This window comes from Gekko japonicus, unplaced genomic scaffold, assembly GCF_001447785.1.
Source record: "Gekko japonicus isolate JY-2015 unplaced genomic scaffold, Gekko_japonicus_V1.1 scaffold3, whole genome shotgun sequence".
Classification (NCBI taxonomy): Eukaryota; Metazoa; Chordata; class Lepidosauria; order Squamata; family Gekkonidae; genus Gekko; species Gekko japonicus.
In genome coordinates, this window is record NW_015170887.1 from 445,007 (window position 1) to 469,790 (window position 24,784).

Genomic DNA, 24,784 nt, shown 5'->3' on the forward strand with positions numbered 1-24,784 from the left:
GGTAATGTGGCAGTTTCCTTCTCTTGGCAAGTTTATTTTATTTGCTTTATTTGTGGCCTGCCTTTCTCTCTGAGACTCAAGGTGGATTGCACGTTGTAAAAAAATGAAATATTAACTTCTAAAGATAATGCAGTCTCAGATGGATTTAGGGGAGCGTCTTCAGTCCCTCCCCATACCCCGATGTCATAGCTCTGGATCATAACCTGGGAACATCTCAGCTACCAACTCTCCAAGCAAATGTGAGTCAGTCTCAGGGGACCCTGGTCATGCCATACTTGAACTCCTAAGACCTTTCAGCACAAAAAGTTTCAGTTTGGTAAGTCAGAGAGCCACTGTTCATGGTTGAGTCAGTAGTTGGCCTGGCTCCAACCAGGCAGAGGTGCTGTCCTGGATGTAGAGACTGTCCTATGGACATGATAAAGAGTTAAGATTTAGAAGAAGAAAAATTCCCTTTCATGCTGTCCTTACTGCAACTTGAGTCCTGTTAGTTGTTTTAAGCTCATAAGTGTCTGGGTTAATCAGGGTGCTTGACCCTTAGACATTTTTGGCAGCAATTCCTGTTAACACCCTGCCACAGCAGGGATCATTGAACCTAAAGCTCTTGGCTGGCCACATATATGCATTTTGGTCAAGAGCAATGAAGACAAAGAGTTACTGGCATTGGCTCTTTACAGCTCCTGACTGTCCTGAGTTCAAACCCCAGTTTGGGCATGAGTCGCACTTGTTACTGTTGATGCTTTCTCTCCTGGCTCATTCTCTTTCTGTATAGATGTCTTAGAATGGCAGATGTAGCTTGATTGGGCAATAAGAACAGTAGTGTACAGTGGAGAAGAGGTCATCAGAATAAGAGAGGACCAAGGTACAGTCTGACGTTAAGGCATGTAGGAAAGTGAGTGAAAGGTAGAAAGAGCTGTGGCAGCTCTGCTCAGCTGAGCAAAACCTTCTGAAGATGTTACTCTGCAAACAGATAAAATTGGCAATTGCCTGTTCACACATAATCTTCGTGGTGGCTCCTGCACTGCAGAATAGTCTACCTTGAAGCTATTAGATAGGTCCCCCACACTTCTACTGTTTCACAAAATGTGCAGAACAGAATTGTTCAGGGGTTGTTCTTGTAGAGGGAGCAAAGCTCTGGTGTAATCATTTGGCTCAGGAGATGACTTTTATTAGGGATAAAGTCTTTACTACACTGATTGTCTTTTAGCCTCAAACAGATACGCTTGCATGTAGAATTCGGGTTTAGAAATCTTTGTTGTTAGATTCAAATGTTATCTTCTTTGTAGTCTGCCTACTGACTGACTTAAAAGGTTTTTATCATCCTTGTAATCTGCTTTGCATCCCAGTGTGAAAGGTGAACTATAAATAAAAATATTACAGACTAAAACCAGATAAAAACTTCCCAATGAAGACGGCTGCTGTTCATACCCAATCAAATGCTGCTCATTTGAGATGGCTGCTGTTTGAGATGGCTGCTGTTCATACCTGCTGTTCATACCCTCTCATGGAAGGGGCCATACAGACCATCTAGTGTAGTGATGGCGAACCTTTTAGAGACTGAGTGCCCAAACTGCAACCCAAAACCCACTTATTTATCACAAAGTGCAAACACGGCAATTTAACCTGAACACTGAGGCAAAATCAACACTTCCAAGGCAGCTGCCACTGCACACCTCTGCCCTCAGCCCAGCCTGCCTGCTTGCCAGTCACTCTCACCCACCTCCGAAGCAACTCTGTGCTGGGGCGACGGCTCGCGTGCCCACAGAGAGGGCTCTGAGTGCTGCCTCTGGCACCCGTGCCATAGGTTCGCCACCACTGATCTAGTCCAATTAATTTAGTGAGTTAGGAAATAAAATAAAAAAGAGGGTGGGTGGGATTTGATTGGCCTTTATTTATTTATTTACTGGCCAGATATTTGATTATTATTGGCAATCAATTTGGACTTTTTGTGGTAGGATAGGTTAGGGGAACTGTGGGAGCTCCTGGTCGCCGCCGAAGGCAATGGTTTGCTGGTTTGCTGCCGCGGAGGAAGGCGGGGCAGCAACAAATAACAGCTTTTGTAGTAAACAAGCATATTATTTGGACAGAAACAGTCCCAAATGGCCAAAATAGGACCAGCAGCATACTTGGATGTCAAGATAAGCTTGATATCACTAAAAGCACTAAACTCCTTGACAGTATATTTTTATCACATACATAGCATGTTAAGTGTGAACAAAATTAGTCACATTTAAACAGTGAATGTATGTTTGAAAATAAGTTGTTTGTTAATAAAAAGTCCACACAGATTAGTTTAAATGAATAAACACTCTAGGGCAGGGGTCCCCAACCATTTTGAGCCTGCGGGCACCTTTGGAATTCTGATACAACGTAGTGCATATAGCCACAAAATGTCTGCTACACGAGGTAGAGCCAGCCACAAAAATGGCTGCTGTGGCTTATCTTCAGTCACATAGCAAAGATCCTCAAGCTGTGGTGTCAGCTGTTGTCCAAGTAATGTTTTTAAAAATCTGCATAGCCAGTTAAATCTCCAGTGGCCAGTCAGAAGTCTTGCTGGGAAAAACCACCACCTGGCCCCGCCTGCTTTCTAAAAACACTCAGCGGGATCCAGGAAAGGTTTTGGTGGGTGCCAAGGGTGGCGTTACAGCTGCAGAGCTTTCTGGATGATGCTTCCATCCTAGATCCTTTCCAGTCCGGTTTTCGCCCGGGACATGGGACGGAGACTGTGCTGGTGACCCTTACTGACGACCTCCGAAGGCACCTGGATTGAGGCGGTGTGGCGGCACTGTTGCTGTTAGATCTGTCGGCCGCATTTGATACGGTCGACCACCAGTTGCTGACCCACCGCCTTGCCGATGCGGGGATTAAGGAGCTGGCCCTCCAATGGCTTGCCTCTTTTCTCCAAGGTCGGGGACAAAGGGTGGCAGTCGGGGAACAGCAGTCCTGGAGGCACCCACTTAAGTGTGGTGTGCCTCAGGGGGCGGTGCTGTCCCCGATGTTATTTAACATCTATATGCGCCCCCTTGCCCAGATTGCCCGGAGGTTTGGGCTTGGGTGTCATCAATATGCAGATGACACCCAGCTCATGTTGGGCGGCCAGTCGGACTCCAGTCCAGAAGACCTCTACCGGGCATTACAAGCCGTGGCTGGTTGGCTCAGGCTGAGTCGGCTGAAGCTAAACCCGGCAAAGATGGAGGTCCTGGGCCTGAGTCGGGTCGGTTTGGGGTTGGGGCTCCCTCTCCCGACCTTTGATGGGGCGCCGCTGGTGCCAGCGTCGGAGGTTAGGAGTCTGGGAGTGTTCCTGGACTCTGCTTTAACAATGGAGGCCCAGGTAGCAGCCACTGCCAAGTCGGCCTTTTACCATCTTCAGCTGGCTCAGCAGTTTGACCTCTTCCTTGACCGCGATGACCTGGCCACAGTGATCCATGTGATGGTCACGTCGAGGTTGGACTACTGTAACACTCTCTACATGGGGCTGCCTTTGTCGCAAGTCCGGAATCTGCAGCTAGTGCAGAATACGGTGGCCAGGCTGCTGCTGGTCTCACTAGGCGGGACCATATCAGGCCTGTCCTGAGAGCGCTGCACTGGCTGCCAGTAGCATACCGGATTCATTTCAAAGTGCTGGTTCTTACCTTTAAAGCTCTATATGGCCAGGGTCCGGCATACCTAAGGGACTGCCTTTCCCCATATGTTCCCCCAAGGGCACTACGGTCGGGGACTCAACATCGATTGGTAACCCCAGGTCCTAAAGATATTAATTTGCTGTCACCAGGGCCTCACCAGGGCCAGGGCGTTTTCAGTGGCGGCTCCTACCTGGTGGAATGAGCTCCCAGAGGAGATCCAGGCCCTGCAGGACTTAGCACGGTTCCACAGGGCCTGTAAGACGGAGCTCTTCTGCCAGGCTTTTGAGTAGGAGCCGCCACCATCACTATACCATCACCGTACCACCACCACTAAATGGAGTGGGTGTCATCGGGGAACGAGACAGCCCTGGGAGGAAGGATGGATCGTTGTACCATCTGGAGTCTATTATCTGTATTTTATAGGAATGATCGTTTTATTGCTTGTTTTATTCTGGTTTTACCTGTTGAATTTTGGCATATGTGCCCATCTGTTAGCCGCCCTGAGCCCATCTGGGGAGGGCTGGGTATAAATTTACCAATAAATAAATAAATAAATAAATGGGGCCCGTGGGCATCATGTTGGGGATCCCATTCTAGAGTGTGTGAAAAAGTGCTAAAAAGACAAAGTCCTGCCCAAATCAGGGTGGAGGAAGAATCTGAATTTGGAGCTAGTTGCATTGTAGTGGAGGAGGAATAAAAGGAGAGGCAGCCCTTCCCCCGCAGCAGGAATTAAATGCACCTGCTCCCAGAAGGAGGTACATTTGTCTTCATTATTACTCTTTCAGTGCCTGTTAACTATTATGGGTGATTTTCACATGGGGACAGGTTTCCCCTTTGCTGGTGCAGCTGTTGATAAAGCCTTGGGGAGAACTGGGGGAGCTGTATTGGTGGCAAAGCAGCCCGGGAGCCACACTGGGCTGGGTGGTGGGTGCTGGAGAGTGTGGGGGCTGCACCAGGCCCAGTTGCAGATGATGGAGAGCCTGGAGGCCATGCCATGCCAGGCAAGAATGGGAGTGGGGGTGGGCCCCCGCGTGAGTGGGGTGGGCCCCCCACTTGTGATATTCTACTGCTAATTTTTTTAAAAAACAGCCTCCCCCCCAGGGAGGGGATGGCTGCTGTGGGAACAGTGTTAGGGGAAATGGCTGCCATGTAAGTGGGAAAATCTGAAATTTCCTACCCATGCAGCAGTTGTTCAGCCTTTATTACAGTCTTCCCCAAATGTTGGGGGCAATGCAGTTTTGATAAAGATTGGAGAAAAGACATGGAAACCTGGTAGGTGGGTAGGTGCACAAATGCATCATTTTATTGCCAGTAAATTTCTTTGGACCTCTTTGGCCCATAATGAAATGGTACTCCTTTCTTGGCTGAATATCAAAATTTAGTAGTAGTTTGGGTGGTATCTGTGGCTCAAATTTCTAGGGTATGGGGTGTTTTGTACAATCAACATGAACTTGCTGTACCATGGGAACTCAGTGCATTCTTCTTTCTGTTGTGGTTTACTGATGCTTGAACAGCTGTATTATTGCTGGAAAAAATGCAGTTCTTCCTCTTGTAGCTTGTTCACTGTTACCACAAATGTTCCCTTCCTCGGTTCCCTTCCTCAACCGCGACGACTTGGCCACAGTGATCCACATGATGGTCACTTCGAGACTAGACTACTGTAACGCTCTCTACATGGGGCTGCCCTTGTTGCAAGTTCACAGGCTGCAGCTAGTGCAGGATGCCATGACTAGGCTTTTGATGGGTCTCCCTAGATGGGAGCACATCAGGCCGGTGCTGCAGGCATTGCACTGGCTGCCAATAGCATACCGAATTAGCTTCAAGGTGTTGGTACTTACCTTTAAAGCCCTGTATGGCCAGGGTCTGACATGCCTTTCCCCATACAGACCCCAGAGAGCGCTTCGGTCAGGGTAAAAAAACCGTCTAACTATCCCAGGCCCTAGAGATGCCAGGCTCGCTGCTACCAGGGCCAGAGCGTTTTTGGTGGCAGCTCCTACCTGGTGGAAGGAGCTCCCGGAGGAGATCAGGGCCCTGCAGGACCTAGTACAGTTCCGCAGGGCCTGCAAGACAGAGCTGTTCTGCCAGGCCTTCAATTAGGAGCCGTTCACCGCCCATTACCAATACCAACACCGCCCACCACTGATGTCATCGTCTGCATGGTGGTAGGTTGGCCCTTCAGGAGACCAAGATACAGCATTGTGGGAGGCCGAAATATCATTAAATCAGGGCCCTAGTATTACTTCTATCTGTACGCCATCTCTAACTGAATGAAGAAAGAAGATCACTACGAGCACTTTCTGGTATCAATTGTATCTAAGTTAATTGTATAATTTGTTTTATCTTGTTTTTAACTGTTTTATCTTGTCACGTGGTGCCGCTGACTGTTAGCCGCCCTGAGCCCGCTCGTGGGGAGGGCGGGATATAAATCTAATAAATAAATAAATAAATAAATATGTGACTGTTAAGTGGTTCACGGGCACCTACTGCAGTGTCCTTGACACCAAGACAAGTGACACAATAACCATACCATCACCATTTTATTAGTTATTAATTATATGAGCTTGTTTATGTGCTCAGTGTGGTGCTTAATTGATTCACCATTACTAATTTTTTTAAAAAGAAATTGAAAGCAGCAGGGTTTTCTGTCCCATTGATACTGCCCCACTATTTCAGAAATTCCTTGCTTGATAATTAGTAGTCCTGGGGAAATGCAATAGATGTGCATTAGAAGCACTTTGTTGATGAAGGGCCTGTTGCTCACAGCAAATGAGTGATCAACATGCATTTATTTTTTGGAAAAAGAAGTTTCCTGGAAAAAGTCCCTGTTGCTTCTGTCTCTTAAACTTAAATGGCTCTGTGTCTTACAGGTGGGTTTTTAATCCAAATCTGGGTTCTACCTTCTAATTCACTGTTTTTGTCTGGCAGAGCAACTTCTACAGAAGGACAACTGAATGGATTCCAGAATAGCCTTAAGAGTTCTACATCCTGGGAGCCACTTACAAACTCTGCAGGTGAGAAAACTAGGTTTTTTGATCAACCACTATTTTTTGTTTCACATTTGCACTCTCTGTTCCTGATAAGATTACTTTGCAGTCATTGCCTTCATTAATGCAACATGGCAGGAAGGAAGGCTGGAGATTAATTTCCTAGAAGCAATATGGCAGAAAGGCAAGAGATGGAGAAAACTACAGATACAATTCAGAAATAAAAAACTGGCAGTAAAGCCAGTCCTCCCTTTCTGACTCCCACACATACGTATACCCTAGCACACAGAATACAGGAAATAAATCTTTTAAAACAAATTTTAAGAATCCTGGAATGGAAATCTCTTAAAGAGAGCATGTCAACTCTATACTGCAAAAAAGGAGTCCTCTGCTTGCATTCTTAGAGAGTAATTTCAGTATCTTGGATCTAACTCCTGCCCTGTTTCGTTGAGCTTTTCCTGCATTTTAAGCAGAGAAATAATTAAAAGAGCCAATAATACTGCCTCATTCAAATGTATTTGTGCTGAATCCACATTAATGCTGGAGCCACATTTCTTAATCCTGAAAAGCCAAACACCAGTGCTAAGAACGTCATGTTGGTGAGCATATTGAAACTCTAGATGGGCTGAGTCTATACTAGGCTTTATGTGGGGGTGGTATTTGATTTCTCATAGGTGGTATTTGATTTCTCATAGGGGCTGTTGTTGCCGTTTCTGGGATGGGTAGGTGATAAGTCAAGGAGAAGATGGATTTAGGTACAAAGAAGTAAGGAGACTAGTCCCAGGCTAAGCTCTTGTTTCCGTTTTTCAGGTCCTTTTGAAGCTGGTCCTCAAATTATATTCGCCAAATGTAGACCTTTATCCAGCCGATCCAGAACCACTGACATTGTTGTAGGGCAAAGAAAGAAAAGGACAGTGCAGGGAGGGCCAGATTAAGGTAACAGCAGGCACTCCTGTACTCCCCAGCCATTCTTCTTCTGCATTAACCCTGTATAAAGAGCTATTGTTGGGGTAAGGGAAGTAAAAGAGGGAGACCTGCTGAAACTAAGATTGTTTTCTGAAAGGGAAAAGGCTAGCCATTATAAAGGACTGCAACAAATCTGTTAGTATTAGCATGCTGCCTGAAAGTGTTTTCCAAGTAGAAAATGTAATCTTTGATGGGCCATGACTCTGAGTTTTGAACCAAGCCCCCGCTGCGGCATAGAAAACCGCAGTCTCATGGTTCAGCTGATCGAATGCACAGCAGCTCTGTACAATCCACACATTGGTGGAACTACCACCTCTCCTTCAGTTGGAGCGAGGAGGTATTCTATCTAGAAGGACATCTGGGATGAGGGCATTCTAACAAATGACAGAAACTGCTTACTATACATTTTTGATCTTTGATTATGCAGCCGTATTTTCAGGGCAGTGGATGTTGCTGGAAACTCAGTAACATCAGTCAAGCACCAGTCAGTACAAAGACTGATAATTAAGCCAAGTTCTTGATAAGATTTATGGTTCAATAAGGTTCCACAAGGAGTACTATAAATAGACTTACCTCTAGAGGGCATTCAAAATGTTGGCCCGGTTGTCAGTAGTACTGATCTCCTCTGGGTCCCATTCATTTCAATAGATGCTCAGCATAGTTGAAAACTGTAAATGAATCTAGTATTATGTTGCCATAGCAGTGGAACCGGCTGTTTTAATCCCCCCCCCGCTCTTATATTTTAAGATATTTTTTTTGTTTTCCTCTGCTCAGCAAATTAACTTGTATATTTGTAATCACATCAGACTGAGCCTGAACTTTTTGAGACTTTTTAGGTAGACAATAACCTAGAGGTCTTCAGATGATTTATTCAATTTATCCAACCCCCTTTCTTTGCTTTGGTAGTTCAGTTTAAGAATGGCATTACTGGGTCAGATGTCAGAGTAGCTGTGTATACAAGAAAGGTGTTTGTCTGTGTGTCGCATCTTTGATATTCATAGTTTGCTAGAAAAACAGGCACAGAGCACTGTAGATACTCACCAACTCACAAAATGGACCAAGTATGTTTAATGCCTATCCAGCCTATTTTAATAGTGTTAATTCAGTGCAGAAACATTCAGAAAGCCACTGTCGATTTACATAAAGTTTTAAATTGACTCAAAGAGAACAAAGAATCGTTTAAAGTGGAGAAGTTACACAGTCTGGGCAAGGTCCATGGGTGTCTGTTGCATTCTGTACTTTTTAAAAGAACTTCTTGCTTTGTCAGATGCAAAGATCTGTGAAATTTCCTAAATTGGGGCTGACAAATGGATGAATTTCTGCTTCCAGTTCTTTGATAGCAGTTACTTTTCTGTCTGAGATATCAAATGAGTTGCATCACTTGTTCTTATGGGAAAGGGATTCACCTCTAAGTGCAAGTGTGCCGGAAATGGACATCTGGAGCATCTGGGCACAGGAATCCCTTCATTTCTTGTAGTTTACTGATTCCCTTCTCCTACCATAGTAATTTCATTAATTTCCTTTCTGCTGTGTCCTCCTTGCCCTGACTGATTGCACAAGTGGCCTTCAGTCTGGAGGATCACTTCCAATAACACCTCAAATGACCTCTGCCTTTCCTTGTTTTGGCTGCGGAGGTGTGAAATACCTCATTGCACCAGGAAGCTACTTCTGAAGACATCTCACTGGTCCCAATACAAAAAAAATGAAGTTAGGATTATGACAGCTGGCTGTCAGAGAACTGTAGAGGCATCTGAAAGAAGTTCAGCGGGCTGCTTGAAACACCAGGGCTCTGACTCTCATTTTGCACACAAAGAGTAGGTTCTCCGGTAGAGCCATATCCTGGTCAGCTGCTGCTGTTGATGTTCTGGTGGTCTTTTAGTTGTAAGGTGAGGATTAGCAGGAAATGTGATCTGTTGGTATCACAGAGGTATGGAAAGGAGCATGACAACGCATTGAAGAAGCGACAATGTCTGTGAAATTTTAGAGGGCTTCCTGGGATGCAGAGTATTTGGTTTCCCATCTGTTCCTCCAAATTAGCTTCCTAAATCCATCCATTATCTTTCTAAATCCCAAGGCCTTCTCCAGACTCCTTCCCTCTTTGAAATACCCTCCCTCTGAACTTGGGTAACAGCTGTAGGATGTGGAAGGATCCTTGCACTTTCGGTATTGACCTGGGTTGGACAGCCACAGATAAACAGTTCCCCTCACCCCAGTTATCACTTGTAGTCTCAGAGAAGAAGGCAGGCTATAAATAAATACATAAAAAAGTAAATTAAAAATGGAAAGCTTTTTAAAGTGCCGAAATGGGCTGTTTCAAAACTTTAAAAGACATGGAGGGGGGAAACAAAATTGCCTGATGCTGCCGATCAGGGTCAGGCCCTTGTGGCAATTTTTAAATGGCTAAATTTTCTCTAAAGTGGCACTGGGGCCCATGGGTTGGCCCAGCGGCTGCTGTCACATCTAATCCGGCCCTTTGCTGAAAGATGTCCAGTGAAAAAGGAGTGGAAACTTGCAGTGTATCTGTTGTACAGGAGAGCTAAGGTGCAAAATTGGTGTGTGTGTGTGAGGATTCGAAGAAAGGATCTTTGTCCTCTAGTTGGGGGGGAATATGGAGACACAGAGTCCTCAAAACCAGAGGATGGAAAAACGGACCCCCGGTATGCTGCCAAACAATCAGGTTGAACATGGAAACATCCTGGACCCTGTGTCAGAACCTTGGAGAGAGCAAGCTATGGGAGCTTTCCAAAAGAAAGATCTGTTTAAAAAAGTTAATCCTTGCTTGAGTGGCTTCAGAGTTTGTGCCAAGGGCAGGAAGAACCCCCTAGTAGCCACTGTCCTCCGTTAAAAAGAAAAGAGGCCTGTTTAGATGCGGAAAAAAGGTGAATAAAAGGAATGGGGATTGAGATGTGTACTTCTACTAAAGAGAATTCATTGGATAACCTGCCAAAGGCAAAACCCACAACAGAAGATCAGTTATCTAAATAGTTACGCCCATAGTTCTAACTCGAGTCTCCAGAATTCTTGGCCAATTGGCTGTATTGCTAGACTTTATGGCCCTACCATTTTGGGAGAGGGCTTGGCTGGATGATACCTAGATAACCAAGGGGCAAACAGTAGAAATGATGTGCATTAGTGATGAACTGAAGAACAGGTAAACCTGTGCCCAGTTGGATTAATGAACACTAACCAGGGTGGTGGTGGTGGAGGAGTTAATTGGGTAGGGTGCAAACAGTTTGATTGGGCAAAGTTAGTACAACTTTTTGATGTATTGATTTTAGTATTGGGGAAAAAATAAAACGAACTGGAGTTAACACCAAGAGGGGACACAAAACTAAGAGCTACAAGCAGTATTTACTACTTCACAACCCCAGTGCAGACATAGCCTAAAGCACATCACTGTCAGCACAAGAAGCTGCAGACTAGTTATTGAGGAAGACGTCCAGCATTACTAAAGTTGTTCTGAAATTAAAAGTTCTTTCTCACTCTCATTGGTCTATCTAGTTGTTAAGGTTCTCAGTGAGGCATTGCAATTCCAGCAAATTTTGAAGCTGCTCTCTGAAGGCAGCATTCTTCGATAGCCCTGCCTAAAGGGCGTCAGTTGCACAATGACAAGCCGTACAGCCACTTCTCCCGAGGGTTGGCGCTCCCATCTAATGAGTAGTGGATAGAGACTTAATCCTCCGCATATGAGAATGGCCAGGCTGCCCTTTAGTGCCTTGGGAAAGCCTCTTTGTCTTTGTTATATGAGAGGAAGAAGATGTTTCCTGTTATCTGCTGGTTGCATGTTACAAAGAGGATAGTCAGTCTGCGGAACATTTCTCCTGTATGGAAAGCATGCGTGGAATGCCAGAGTGTGAGAGAAACAGCAGCATTTCAGAGCAGTTCCCTGAGCTAACAATAGCACTATAGATTGTGAAGAATGAAGTGGCAGAATTCTGGGCTGTACCACTGATCCTTTTTTTAAAAAAAAGTTATCCCATAAAAAAAATCTCCCTGCATGTGAAAAGAAACTGGCATATCAGAGGTGGATGTTCAGTGTAGTCCTTTTGCCCATGTTGAAGATGAGAAAATAGTGCATGGAGAAAGGATCCATTCCCCCCCCCCCTTAGATATTTCTATCCTGCTTTTCTCGCCAGTGGGGATGCAAAGCAGCTAATAACATTCTGCCCACCTCCTTATATCCTCACAACAACTCCCAAGGTAGGCTAAAGAGAGAGTGACTGGCTTTCATGGCATGAATGGGGATTTGAACCTGGGTCTTCCAGACCCTAGTCCCAGCACTCTAACCACTAAGTCATATTGAATTTCCTCCTTTGAGTGCACAGACCCAGGCTGAATCTCTCTCTCTCTCTCTCTCTCTCTCTCTCTCTCTCTCTCTCTCTCACACACACACACACACACAGACACCACTCTGCTCTTTCTTTATCAAATTTAGGAGATCCATAAATGAATCTTCCACAGTCTTTGATCCTTGGTCTGCTACTTCTTTTTTGTAGGGTGTAGGTTAGCACTGGCAACCCATTACACTCCCCAAGTGGGAAGTAGTCAGGTGCAAGCTAGGCTCTGACTGTTGAGAATTCTGAAGGCCCTTCATGAATGGGAGGGGATTATATTGCCACTGGCAGCCCTTGTCCATCTTCTGTTTCTCTAAGCTGTATTATCTGACAGAGCCTGGTTTACACAGGGCTACTACTTTTCATTTGATGAGTATAACTTAGAGCCAGGATCATGCTGGTTTCTCTGACAACCAAGAAGAAAGTTTGTTATTGTTTAAAAGAAATTACATTCTGCAGGCTCCCAGCAGAGTTTCCACCTGAGTCAGGAGGGTAACATGGTTCACGTTATTGAAAGTTAGGAGTATCAATAGGAGTTACAGTTCCCCAGTCTCTCGCTCTCTTAGTATTATCATTTGAAGCATCCAAGGCAGTTTCAGTTCTGCTAACAGTCTGGAAGCTGGACTGGTGGATCTACACTATCAGTTCTATCCAACAAACCTGCAGTTCTACAACCACCCAACTCCAAGAAGATGGTATTGGCCACTGGCCAGTATTTGCTCAGAACATTCAGGTCTTGGACAGGCTTCTTATCCTTGTGCTCTGGGCACATTGGCTAGAGGTGTTTCTATCACCTATTTCCTCTCTGCAGAGCAAGCACAGGAACAGCAGTGGCACCACAGGACTGTCAGGGATGCTCCAGTGGCATCTTAGGGGGGTGCTGTGTCTCGTTTGTGTGTAAATACGAGTATGTGTATTTACCACATGTTGTGTTTGTGACTTTGAGGGGTATGCCAATGAAGCTTGCAATGTAGGTCGTGGCTCTGGACTCAGGAAAGTCAAGAATTCTCAAAACTTACAAACAGAATGAGTCTGTAGAGGGGCCAAGGCTCACTGATAAGCATAGTTATTATGATGTAGCAAGATTCAACAGATCAGCCTTTCCATCAATAAGAATAAGAACCGAATAGGTTCTCAGGTTACCTACTTCTACAGCGTTCTTTACACACAGATGTTATATACACTTATTTTGTTGTATCTATATTAAAGTAATGTAAGACTGAGCTGTCAGTTGTTTTAAGGAAGCTAAAGCATATATCGGGTTACTAATGCAAGTGTTGGGACCAAAATGTACACATAGTTTTTCTTAGATTACAGTATACATGCTTTTCTTGAGCATAAATGTGGGTGACATGAGAATGTGAGTAACATGAGAATTTGCCTTCAAAAGCAGACAGCTTTGTACTGGGTTAATTTCCCAAGGTTTCTGTTGAATGGCCCAGGTTTCAATTTTTAAAAAACTATCATAGCACACAAGCTCGCTCTACTGAATTCCACAGGACTTGCTCACCAATAAGTGTCTTTACAATCACAGGCTAGACATAATTCCAAATCCCATATGCTTGTGTGATGCTTGGCACTTAGAGAGAGCAGATATGTTTTTGTAAATTGCTCTTAATATTTTTAACAACTCAACGCTTAGCAAATGTTACTCAGGACAAAAATCAACAGTTTGTAAAAAAACTGGTTTCCTAAATACACAGGGCACATTTCGTCCATAGAGCTCATTATGTTTCCTAGGAAACTGGGATGTTAATCTTCCAGGACATTCCACTGTTGACCAAAGAGTGGCAGTTCTCCTACAAAGAAGCTTCAAAGGGAAATAGGCAAGATGGTTGAACCTAGAATTAATTAACAAGTTCAGGAAAATGAACCCCTCCTCCAGGGCCTCAACAGGGACATAGGATTCTTACCCCATTCTTCATTTACCGCCTCTGTGCAAAGTGAGCTTCTTGCTGTAATCAAGCTGATTACATTTTGTATCCTACCTCTGCATCCTGACTCCAACTGGGCCTTCTGTGTAACAACCCTCCCACCTTCTTGACCTGGATGTAAGAGCTGATAGGTTTTAATTCTTACTTGTATCTGACAAAGTGAGCTTTGACTTTTGACAGTTGCACCTGTCTACCATCTTCTCAGTCTGGAAGAAGGCAAAATGGGAGGAGCAAGACAGAAGGACCTATACTGCAACTAATAAAGCAAGGGTCTCAGCAAGGAAGAGCCTATATTTTGTAAAAGAGGGTGAAGGGATTGTTCGTGATAATGTTAACTGTTGAACGTAGGTTGCAGAGCTGTTGCAGATGCAGTCACATATAGTATTTCAGGAAGCATTTGTCATGCTGGTTTAGTATATTGTTCTGTATCCATGTCCAGATGACCATCTTCCCACAGTGCACATTGGTCGCTGTGCACCTATCTTGGGACAAGCTTATTGTGCTACAGGGAACTGCTGGTGTCTCTGTCCTTGGGACTTCAGTGTGGGGAGGCAACCATGTGACTCCAAAGCCATTCTGATCCATGCCCGCCATTTAGACTAGTGGGTTCTGTCCTTCAGTCTGGATAGCCGGGAACCCGGGATCGGAAACACTGCAGCATCATTTCCAAGGGCTGCCATCAGTGCTGTCTGGAAATACCCTGCAGGGTGTCATGATTAAATTGTGTGTGTGTGTGTGAAGGGAAATCTCTGTATCAGTGCACACTTCTTTGAAATCACTCACTGGGTTTTTTTCCCTTGTGTTTCTTTCAGCTCCTGCTGGCACTTCTTTTCCAAAATGAAGGATTTAACTCTAAATAACAGAGCAAACCAGAAGCTCAGTGTTTCAGCATGTACGAAAGAGATAAGTCACCATGACTGTTCACCATTCCACACTCCCAGCCACACTCAGATCGGCAGCAAGGTCTGTTTGTACACTCCAGAACTTCTTCCAGGGCAGGAGAGCAGCCAAGCATCTGTGGAACTGGTGCTGGAACTTGAGAGCTTCGACTTAGGCTTTCAGGGCTTCCTTTGCATTCTCTATCCCACCTCCTTCTCAACAGCTGGCCCTCCAGTTGTGGTTATGACTCAGTTCAGGACAGAAGGTTTCCAACTGCAGCTGTATGATGTGTCCCAGGATCTAGGTGTCTTCATCCTCTTGGTTGTTCTAGCTCCCTCGGAGACAGTGAAGGATGCCTACCAGCTAGTGGGCAAGGTTGATAACGTAAGGCCATCAGTGGCATGAGAGAGTTCGAGTGCTGACTGACAAGAGGCTGCTTTCTTGGATTTTGGCAGGAAGCCATGGAAATGCTCAATTACAATAAAGTCATTCATTTTTGTTTATTTAGCTTATAATTTACATTTATTACACTGGGTAAGCTTTTTTCCAGTCAGCTCAGATTTAATTTTGTTTCATTGGGAGGTTGTATGTATGCATTTTTTTTAAAAAAAATATGCTTCATTATGTTGGCTTTTCCTCATGTTTATTTACATTGCATAAGCTGCTGCTCTGAATGTTGTATTTTCAGGACTCAGCCTGGTCTGATTCTAGGGATCATAGCAATTGCGTACCGAGTATGACTTCAGGTTAGCCTAGAAACAGTTCACTTTTTAGCATTTCTTTTTTGCATACTAAAAAAGGTTTTCTCTTTGAGGTAGATTAGGTTGAGAATGACTTGTAAATCCTCAAAATACTACTTAATCACCGAGCAGGAATTTATCCCTGTTCTTTTACACCCCAAGCTGCACACTCTGTTCATTGTATCGTACTTTCCACTTACAACCTTAAATATTTAATGCCTTATTACAGGCTGCCAATGTTGTGACTTACTAGTTGAGGAATTACCCTTTTCACCTCAGGGGTCACAGAAAAAGCCTCAGCCAGCATAACAATCCACACACCAGGGACAGAATCTTGTCATCTGTAGTGGATTGTTTGCCCTGAGTGTGAGAGTCACATACCACTGCAGATAGTGGGGCTGAATCCGCACTGCCTCCAATGAATGTGAGAAGCGGCTCTGAAGCGCTGCAGTTGCTGCCTGAATTCAGGCATAGCAAAGCACCCACTGGTGCAGTGGTTCACAAGGGGCATTGTGTATCTTTCCTGCATGTACTGTAGCACCCTCATCATTTGTGCTTTCTAAAATCAATCCTGTGGCGCTCAGAAGCAAATTGTTGTGGGCAGTTCTGTCGCCAAGTTACTTGCATTGCAGCCATTAACGTTCCTGAGGTTATATCAACAATGGATAATGGAGACTTTAGATTTGAAATTCCGCCCAAAAGTTCATATCTGGGAAATCTGAAGAATGCAGGCCGTATTGTGCTACTGGGTCATGGTGGAGCCACTGGCTGTATTCCTACTCTCTGCCACACCTGTTTCTTAGGGCTAAACTAAGGGACAGCCCCGCCCATCCCCCCCAGTTTCTTTTGGGGGGAGGGGGTCTTCAGCAAAGAGGTGCAAAAGTGCTTAACCATTTATCTGCTATTCCACTGCAGCCCAACTGCCCATTCTGCTCTTTCCCGCACAGGAATCCTAAGGGGGAGCAGCAGCTACTGGGATGTAGGGGATGAAGAAGGAGAGAGTTGCTGTGGGAAAACTGGGGAGGAGAGGCCCCTCTTTCCTCCCGTTCTATGTTGAAAATCATCTTCTCCCAGCAGCGCTTTTCAGCCAAGGTGAAGCTACAGCCTTCTTACGTGCTATTGCATGCAACAAGTAGCAAGATCCTAAAGCCAGTTCTTTGTCATAGACAGAGACAAATGCTGCTGGATGCAGCCCTTCTGAGGCGCTGAAAGAGGTGGAACAAGAGCTTGGTTTTCCCTATTATGCACAGAAATCCCATACAAGACCCTAGACCATACTAGTTGAGAATCTTGGGAAAAGACTGAGCAGAATTTTTTCCTGCTAGGCAGAGACGTTGTGTGGAGATGGCTGTTTTTAAAAAAAAGTTCACTGGAAATGTTGGCGAGATCTAGCAGTGCTCTGAAGCAAAACTGCAGCCGCACCATGTGGAAATCAAAATGCAGATCAGCTTGCAGTAACTGTACTGTCCTTGAATGGGGAAAGTGGCATGGGTTCAGCACCTTACAGTATTCTCCAGAAAAGTTTTTGCCTTGTTGAGATAACTCTTAAATATACAGTTTCTGGTGTTTTTAAGAAGGCTCAGAATCAAGAAGTGCAAGCATACAAATCAATGGCTCATTCTTATGTATCGCAGCAGCTCTAGTTAAATCATTTTGGAAAAGCGATCCCATAAGTAGAGAGATTAGGAGATCGCACTTTGTCCACTCAAGAGTTAAAATATTCACTAGAAGTTACTTGCTTCCTCAGAACATAATTGCAGGTCAAGGAGACCCAAAAAGAAATGAAAAGCCTGACAGGCCGTGAGTGGGAAGTACCCTCTTATCTGCGCCTGAGTTCCCCTGTCACAGGCGCTCAGCCAAAAGAGCTGGAATGATGGATTGACACCAGTCCAGCTGCTGTATCTGGAGTTTTTCATGTCTCATAAAAATGCTTGAAATTACGGATTTTCGCAGCCTGTTAGGTGATGAACAGCAAGAGTCTTATGCTACAGAAAGGCTTGGCTGTGGTTTGATTGAAGGGTTAGCAAAGATGAGGGCATAGCAAGCTGTCAAGATAGGAAACAAGCACACTGCAAGCACTCCATATATCTGGACAGCAGGAAACAGTGCACCTAATTCCCAGAATTAGGATCTCAATGTTGTCAGAGTTAGGGCCAAATCTGCTGGAATGTCCCCCCCCCCCTTGAAATCCACATGGATTTTCACAGGAGCATCTGCTCCTTTTTTTCTTTCCAGAATTACATGAGTTTTTTTCATTCGGACTAATCATTTTCCCATGCATTTTCTTTTTGTGAGTGATAGTTTGTGGGGGGGGGGAGGATGTTGCACCAGAATTTATGCTGGCTAACACTGGCATGGGAGGCAACATTCTTTATAGTGTTGTATCAGCAGAAATGATTACAGCTTTTAGGCAAAGGGCTTGAGTGTTTTTTAAAAGATTGTTTTGTTTTGAGAGGGGGTTTCCTATTGTATCTATGTAGTATAACATCAATACTGTATTCTGCTGTGGGATTTTGTGGCAGTCATCATCAGATTTTGTAATCCTAGGAAACTTCTAGCTCCCTTTTAGCTGAGCTGTTTGCTGGACGTATTTGCCAGTCCCGTTTTTATTATGTTTTTATGTGTATCCTGCTTTTATCCCTAATGGGGGGGCCCAAATTGTGTCATAAGACCCATAGTCTTAGAACATTTGTGAAATATCGAGCTTTATGAGCTGAAATGAATGGTGACTTCTTCGCACAGGACAGGAAGAACAATGTGGCTGAAGCAGGAAGACTGGACAGCTTCGTGGGGGAAGGTCCCAGAAGACTGGGGGGAACAAGTGGACAGCCTAGGGTCAGGATGGCTACTGAGAAATGGGGACTTATGGAATAGGCGGATGTTTGAGGGAGGAGTATGGGGGGAGGAGAGGCAATGGAGTTGGGAATGCAAGAGGGAATTAAATGAGTTGGCTGAGGAATATATCTCAAAGTCTAAAGGCAAAGGAGCATGCGGTATTGACAAGAAGGGGAAGAAAAGACAGGAATGCTGTGAACAGCCAAGGGGTGACAATGGAAGCAATGGAGGGAGGTAAGCAGTGGGGCCCCACAAGGATCAGCATTGGGGCCGGTACTATCTATATATCTAATTCCCAACTTATTTCCGCAGATAGGGGGCACATGGAGGGTAAAGAGGTTTTTGTGCACACTTGGGATGCTCCCTAGGTTTGCAGAAAAATCCCTAATCTTAGCAAATCTATTGGGAGCATTAAATTGTCCTGAAATTTTTAAAAATGTGTCTGCACATGCACAGACAATGCACTTACAGTTGGAGCTGGGGTCTGGCCGCCATGGTGGAGGATGCCGGGACGGGCTCCTTGCCCTGTGGTGGTGGTGGTGAATGCCTGGAGTGGCTCCTTGCTTGGCTGTGGCACCAGCAGACACCAGGAGATGCTCCAGTCTTGGCTGCCACAGCAGATTACACCAGTTGCCGCACCAGATTGGCCACCATGGTGGAGTACTGTGGGAGCCGCTCTGGGCTCAGAGCGGCTCCCAGGGACTGTCGTTGCCAGGCATAGGGTGGGTGGAGGGCCTGAAGTGGTTCCCAGGGTCCTCTGCCAGGTGGGAGAGCGTTATAGGGACCTGCGGTTGGGAGCTGCACAGGGCACACTGCCCTTGATGGTTGGAGGAACGCTCGGTGGGCCTGGGACCTGGGAACCACGCAGGACTTCCTGTTGTTGAAGGTGAGTTGGGGGGGAGAAGGCATGGTGGGCCTGGCAGCTGGGAGCCATCAACACTGGTGGGGGGGAGGGAAGAAGCCTCGGTAGTCCTAGCGGTGAAGGGGAGGAGTTTTGGCAGGCTGTTGCTGATGGGGGGCACCCGGCGAGCCCCCCAAGGATATCAGCAGTGATGGTAATCAAGGTGGGGACAGTGATTACCTCCCCCTCATGAGTCTTGCTAGCCCCTCTTGGTGGGAAGAGAGCAAGGGTAGGGGTGAATGAATGTGAAGAGTGGGGGTAGTGGAGAGCCAAGGCTGGGGGGTGAGTGAATGTCAAGGGTGGGGGGGATAGTGGAGTGCCAAGGGTTTCAGGGTTTTTTCAGTTGCGGTTTATTGATACGGTCAAAGACCAGCACAAGTCACATAAAAGCAGTATGCGTTTCGGGGGGGGGGGTAGGGGGGAAGAGAGCAAGGGTTGGGGGGGAATGAAAATCAATGATGGGGGGTAGGAGAGAAGAGAGCAAGGGTTTTGGGTGAGTGAATGCCAAGGGTGGGGGTGGATAGGGAGATCAGCAAGAATGGTGGGTGAATGGAGTGCCGGGGGAGGGGTAGGTGGGAGAGCAGCAAGGATGGGGGTGAGTGGAGTGCTAAGGGTGGTGGGAGTAGTTGGGGAGAGCTGCAAAAGTGAGGGTTAGTGAAGTACCAGGTGTGGGTGGTAGGTACGGAGAGCAACAAGGGTTGGGTAGACTGATGGAGAAAACGGGGAGGGGCAAAAGAGATGGGGGTAGGTAGATAAGGGAAAAGGGGGGACTGATAGAGGAAGAGGAGTGGGGAATGGGATTCACTGTCTCCTCAAGTTTCTTGCGGGTCCCCACTTGTTTAATTTATTTATCAGTCATCTGGAACTAGGGGTGAATAGTGTAGTGGCCACGTTTGCAGATGACACCAAATTATTCAGGATGGTGAAAACCAAGGTTGACTGTGAAGCGCTCCAAGAGGATTTCCACAAACAGGGTGCTCCCTCTAACCTGTGGAGTCTTGTGAGCAAAAATTCTACTTTGTGAGCGACTGGCATTAAAGTTGTGAGCAAGCATTTTGGCAACTGCATAAATTAGTGTGCTCTGGAGCTGTCCTGAGTTAAGACAAAACTGAGCCAGAGGCTAAAAACCTGTGAGCTAGCTCACACTAACTTACACCTCAGCTTAGAGGGAACACTGGTTATAGTGGATAGCTCAACTGCAGCAGTGAAAAAGACACACTCTGTGTTAGGGATTATTAGGAAAGGGATTGAGAATAAAACGGTTGATATGCAGCCTCATTTGGAATACTGTGTACAGTTCTGGTCCCCGTATCTCAAAAAGGACATCGCAGAGCTGGAAAAAGTACAGAGGAGGGCAACCAAGATGGTTAGAGTTGGAGCACCTTCCCTATGAGGAAAGGCTGAAGAGGCTGGGACTTTTCCGTTTAGAAAAGAGTGGGCTAAGGGGGAAAATGATAGAGGTTTATAAAATTATGCATGGGATAGAGAGTTTGACAAAGATAATTTCTGCTCCCTCTCCCAAAATATTAGAACTCAAGGGCATACAATGAAGCTGATAGGATCAGAATGGACAAAAGGAAATACCAGCTTACACAGTGATTAAAATGTGGAATTCGCTGCCAGAGGATGTAGTGATGGCCACAGGAATAAACAGCTTTAAAAGTGGATTAGATACATTCATGGAGGATAAGTCTATCAATGGCTACTAGCCATGATGCCTGAGGGAAACATCCGTATCCAGAGGCATTAAACCTCTGAATCCCAGAGCCAGGAGGCAACGTCAGGGGAAGGCCTTGGCTTCTATGCCCTGTTGTTGGCCATCCAGGGTAACTGTTTGGCCACTGTGTGAGACACAATGATGGACTAGATGGACCATTGGACTGATCCACCAGGACTCTTATGTGCTTGGAGAAACCAAAGTTGACCCACAGAGAACACAAAGGAAATGGTAGGTAGTAGGTGAATAGAGGTGTCAAAAGAACTAGCCACAGAGCAAGTGAGGCTGGAAAAGAATGTTAGAGGGGTATGAATGGCTGGCCAAAAAAGGGGGGGTAAGAAGCGCTGGAGTACTATGTGCCAGAGAGACAAGTGGGCGTATGTTTGCTAAGCCCAATCCCCAGCTCTCTCTTGTATCTTTCAGAATTGCATAGGAGGGAAAACACTGTTGGGTGATGCTGTCGTGGGAAATCCATCCCAGATGATTCTTTTCCTTCTAACTAAGCATCCTATTGAATTCATATCTTGCAGGTTCTGTACCTGAAAGTCTTAAAGGACCAGAGAGGCCAAGATACTATGCTGTCAGAGAAAGGCAAACTCTTGGCTGGGTTATTCTAGTCACAGCTCCTTAGTAAAGCCTGCAAAGTAGAAAGATGGAGAAGCAGGATGGGTGGAGTAGAGCCCCCCCCAGTAGGAGCACATGGAGGTCACAGGTTCAATCCCTTGCCTTGCCAATTAAATGGATCTTGGATAGTGCTGCTGTTACTTATTTCTATCCCTCTTGATCTTCATGGACTGTGGGGAAAGGCCCTTGCCCCAAGCCTTAGAAAACTGCTGCCAGTCACAGTAGCAAGCACTGGGATAGATGGACCAATGGTCTGACTTGATCTAAAACAGCTTCAAAGAAGGGTTCTCACACTTACCCTGGAATGTCAGAATGTGACTGAAGTAAATGCTTTCATCTCATGGATGAAAGAAGTCCTGTAAAGTCCTTCAGAAAGGGCTCTGAGAAGGGAAAAATCGCCATGAGCCCAAATCACCAACTAATGTTGAGGTAAGTGGCCATGCTTAGCTGAACACAGGTTCATCCAAGCTTCTTGATTAATCAGCTGCTTTGTCCTAAGTATAAACCTGTCAAAATAAATTATACAAACAGGCTCCCACGTGTGACTCAATTTTGACTAACCCTTTGGTTACTCCACAGCTGAGCATGATCTCTCAAATGCTCACTCATCCACATTTTCCCTAACCAAACAATATAATTGAATAGAAAATTCCAATTTCCAAAAAATATTTATTTTTTTTTACAATATTTGAGATTAATACTTTTAATAAAACCATGGCAGGTGTAGCCTGGGCCAGGTTCTTGTGCAAGAGATGTGCAGATTTCCTTATAATACTTCAACCACCACAGCAAATACAGGATTCTTTGAAGATTATTGTTGAAGTAATGGGTTGTGCACAGGAGCAAGGCTGCTCACCAACTCCAGAAGTCATGTAGCAGGAGCTTCACGAGGAGGAAAAAATTGTACATTTCTGCCATTTCAGCTGCTCCAGACTGTTCATTTTCTGCAGCAGACTGCTGAACCCACACTCTGCAGAATGGTACAAACCTTCTAAAGCTGGATCCCAGTTCTAAAGCAACCAGTGACTCCTTTTGAGATGGACATCAGTCTGGTCTCTTAAGAAAATATTGGGCTGTTCCTTCAAAAGGAAATCCTCACTCTGTAGAAAAAAGCTGGCCTCCCCAGGAAAGCTAGTGGTAGGGCAAAAAAGTCTCCTTTCCCCTGTTCTCTGTCCATAGCCCCATTCACGCTTGCCTCCTTGAATGTAGTTCTCATCAGGTTGATATTTGCACCACTATACATCTAGCTTGTACATGTGTTCGCTTCCTTAAGCATCCATGTTGCCAAAGAAACTCCCAGAGTAAAGGTGACAAAGCCAGTAAGGCAGAGAGGTGTTAATTTAAAAAAAACAACAACCCTGCCATAAAAATGGGTCATTTGTCCTGGATTGCAGGCTGAGAGGACCAGACCACAGGGGCCCTCCCAACACGAGTTCTGCGTCATTTTGTTTTGCTCAGTGAGCAGAGGATGAATCATCGCAGTTCCTCAGCTACTGATGGTGCTTGACTCCCTTTCAACTACACTTGCAGGATTTCACCACCATATTGGACAGCTGCTCCACTTTAGGTGTCCTTCCAACATAATACAAGATGGTGAGAGGCTCCAGATCCTGGGGCACACAGCAGGGGGAGGCAGATGCTTCTGGATTCAATGTATTGTACAGGCCAAGCACCTGGGGGAAAAGTAAACATGAAGTAAGTGAGGGCCATGGGCTACAGACCAAAAAGGGCTGCTGTCAGCTAGAAAAACATGCAAGTGATCCAAAACTGTACAACTTAATCGACAGTTCTAACATGCCATACCTATGTCTCTACCACAGCCCAACATTTTATATTCAATTTTTGTTGCAGCAGAGGTGCAAGGCCCATTAGAAGCAACCACTAGGACTACTGCAAAGCATCCAAACCGCAGTTCTGCCCTGGCACAACCAGTTCTCTTGCATGTTCTGCTCTTGAAACGCACACACAAAAACCTGGGTGTAACCACCCTGTGACCCTGTTTAAGCTTCAAGAAAAACAGCTGAAAAAAATCAGCTCGCTTTGGCCAGCGTCTCCAGATCATGCTGGATTCAATCCAGTCCCTCTCAAATATCTACATTCCCTTCCCAGCTTTTTGAATCCTCTACAAAGCCCGTGAGGTCTCTCACTGCTCCATCTCACATACTATTTTTACAAGAGAGAGGGAGGGAGAAACAGCTTGCTAGAGAGGAGCTCTGATTAATTCGGCCTCCACCTGAACCGCCTTGCAAACATCTTTGTGTTTTTAATGTGTTCCTCCCTGGAGGCTGCTGCATTTCACAGAAGGGGTTGGTGCCGGTGGTAGTTCAGAGAGTAAAGAATCTTAATCTGCTCTCGTCTGTTCAAAAAGATCCCACTAGCTTTAATAAGAATGGATGATGAGTCAAAACTCTCATCATCACTGTATCTGTAGCATATATTGTAACAAAAGGTTGCCTTATCATGACCCAACTTTAATGCCCAACTTCTTGCCCTCGAGACCTCAGAAGTCTTGCATGCCAAGGCTGTGGACTCCACAATGGTTAGCTCTAGTTACTCCTCAATTTTTTTTGCAGCTTCCCAGAGATACACTGGTTAGGCTTCGTATCCATCTTCCTTGTGAAGAGCTTTCTACTTGCCATCTGTTTCAGTTGAGAAATCTGTTCCTTTTCTCCTAGTTCCTCACCCATCTGTTTCTTTTTCTTCCTTTTTTAAAAAAAATCTGTGTCTTTAAATATACTTACTCCCTTCTCCAACCCCTGGACTCAGGACGGCTCACAACAGGGTTATCAAAGTTCTGTTTCTGGGAAACTCTCAGTGTAAGTAGTGGGGTGTTTGCTGAACTGTATCAAGGAAGCTCACAAGATGTCTTTTCGCTGTGACAAAGTCTTGCCCTTTCCATGAGCTCTGAGATTTTGGGGGAGGGGGGAGATTTGGTGCCATTTAATGTGTTCCTTCTTGGAGCATTAATCATCTTTCATTTACACCTGAATTTCCAACCCTCACCGATCTTTTGAGTCTCTTGGCCTTGTTACAGCCAGAGAGAACATCTTCTATGTCTTTCAGTATTGGAGACTCTTCAGAACCCTGCCTTCTTTTTATATCCTCTCTGGCTACCTTTATATGTTCAGCACTCTGCTACATGCTCCTGAAATTCTCTGCCACAGAACGTCTCCACTGAATTTGATCCATCTACTCAATGATCTATATATATAATTCCCAACTGTGCCCCCTATGTGCAGATACTTATTTC

The 24,784-nt window shown here is 45.4% G+C and overlaps 2 protein-coding genes across 2 annotated transcripts in view; one reads left to right on the plus strand and one right to left on the minus strand.

Annotated features, from left to right (window-relative positions):
- Positions 1 to 15,047, plus strand: part of TTLL5 (tubulin tyrosine ligase like 5) — a 171,874-nt gene extending 156,827 nt beyond the window's left edge. Inside the window, 2 exon segments of the mRNA XM_015418352.1 lie at positions 6,546 to 6,631; positions 14,651 to 15,047. Of these exon segments, the coding sequence (XP_015273838.1) occupies positions 6,546 to 6,631; positions 14,651 to 14,679 (115 nt within the window). The 3' untranslated portion in view covers positions 14,680 to 15,047.
- Positions 15,048 to 22,876: 7,829 nt separating this feature from the next.
- Positions 22,877 to 24,784, minus strand: part of TGFB3 (transforming growth factor beta 3) — a 32,114-nt gene continuing 30,206 nt past the window's right edge. Inside the window, exon 7 of the mRNA XM_015418346.1 lies at positions 22,877 to 23,207. Within this exon, the coding sequence (XP_015273832.1) occupies positions 23,049 to 23,207 (159 nt within the window). The 3' untranslated portion in view covers positions 22,877 to 23,048. The remainder of the gene's footprint in view (positions 23,208 to 24,784) is intronic.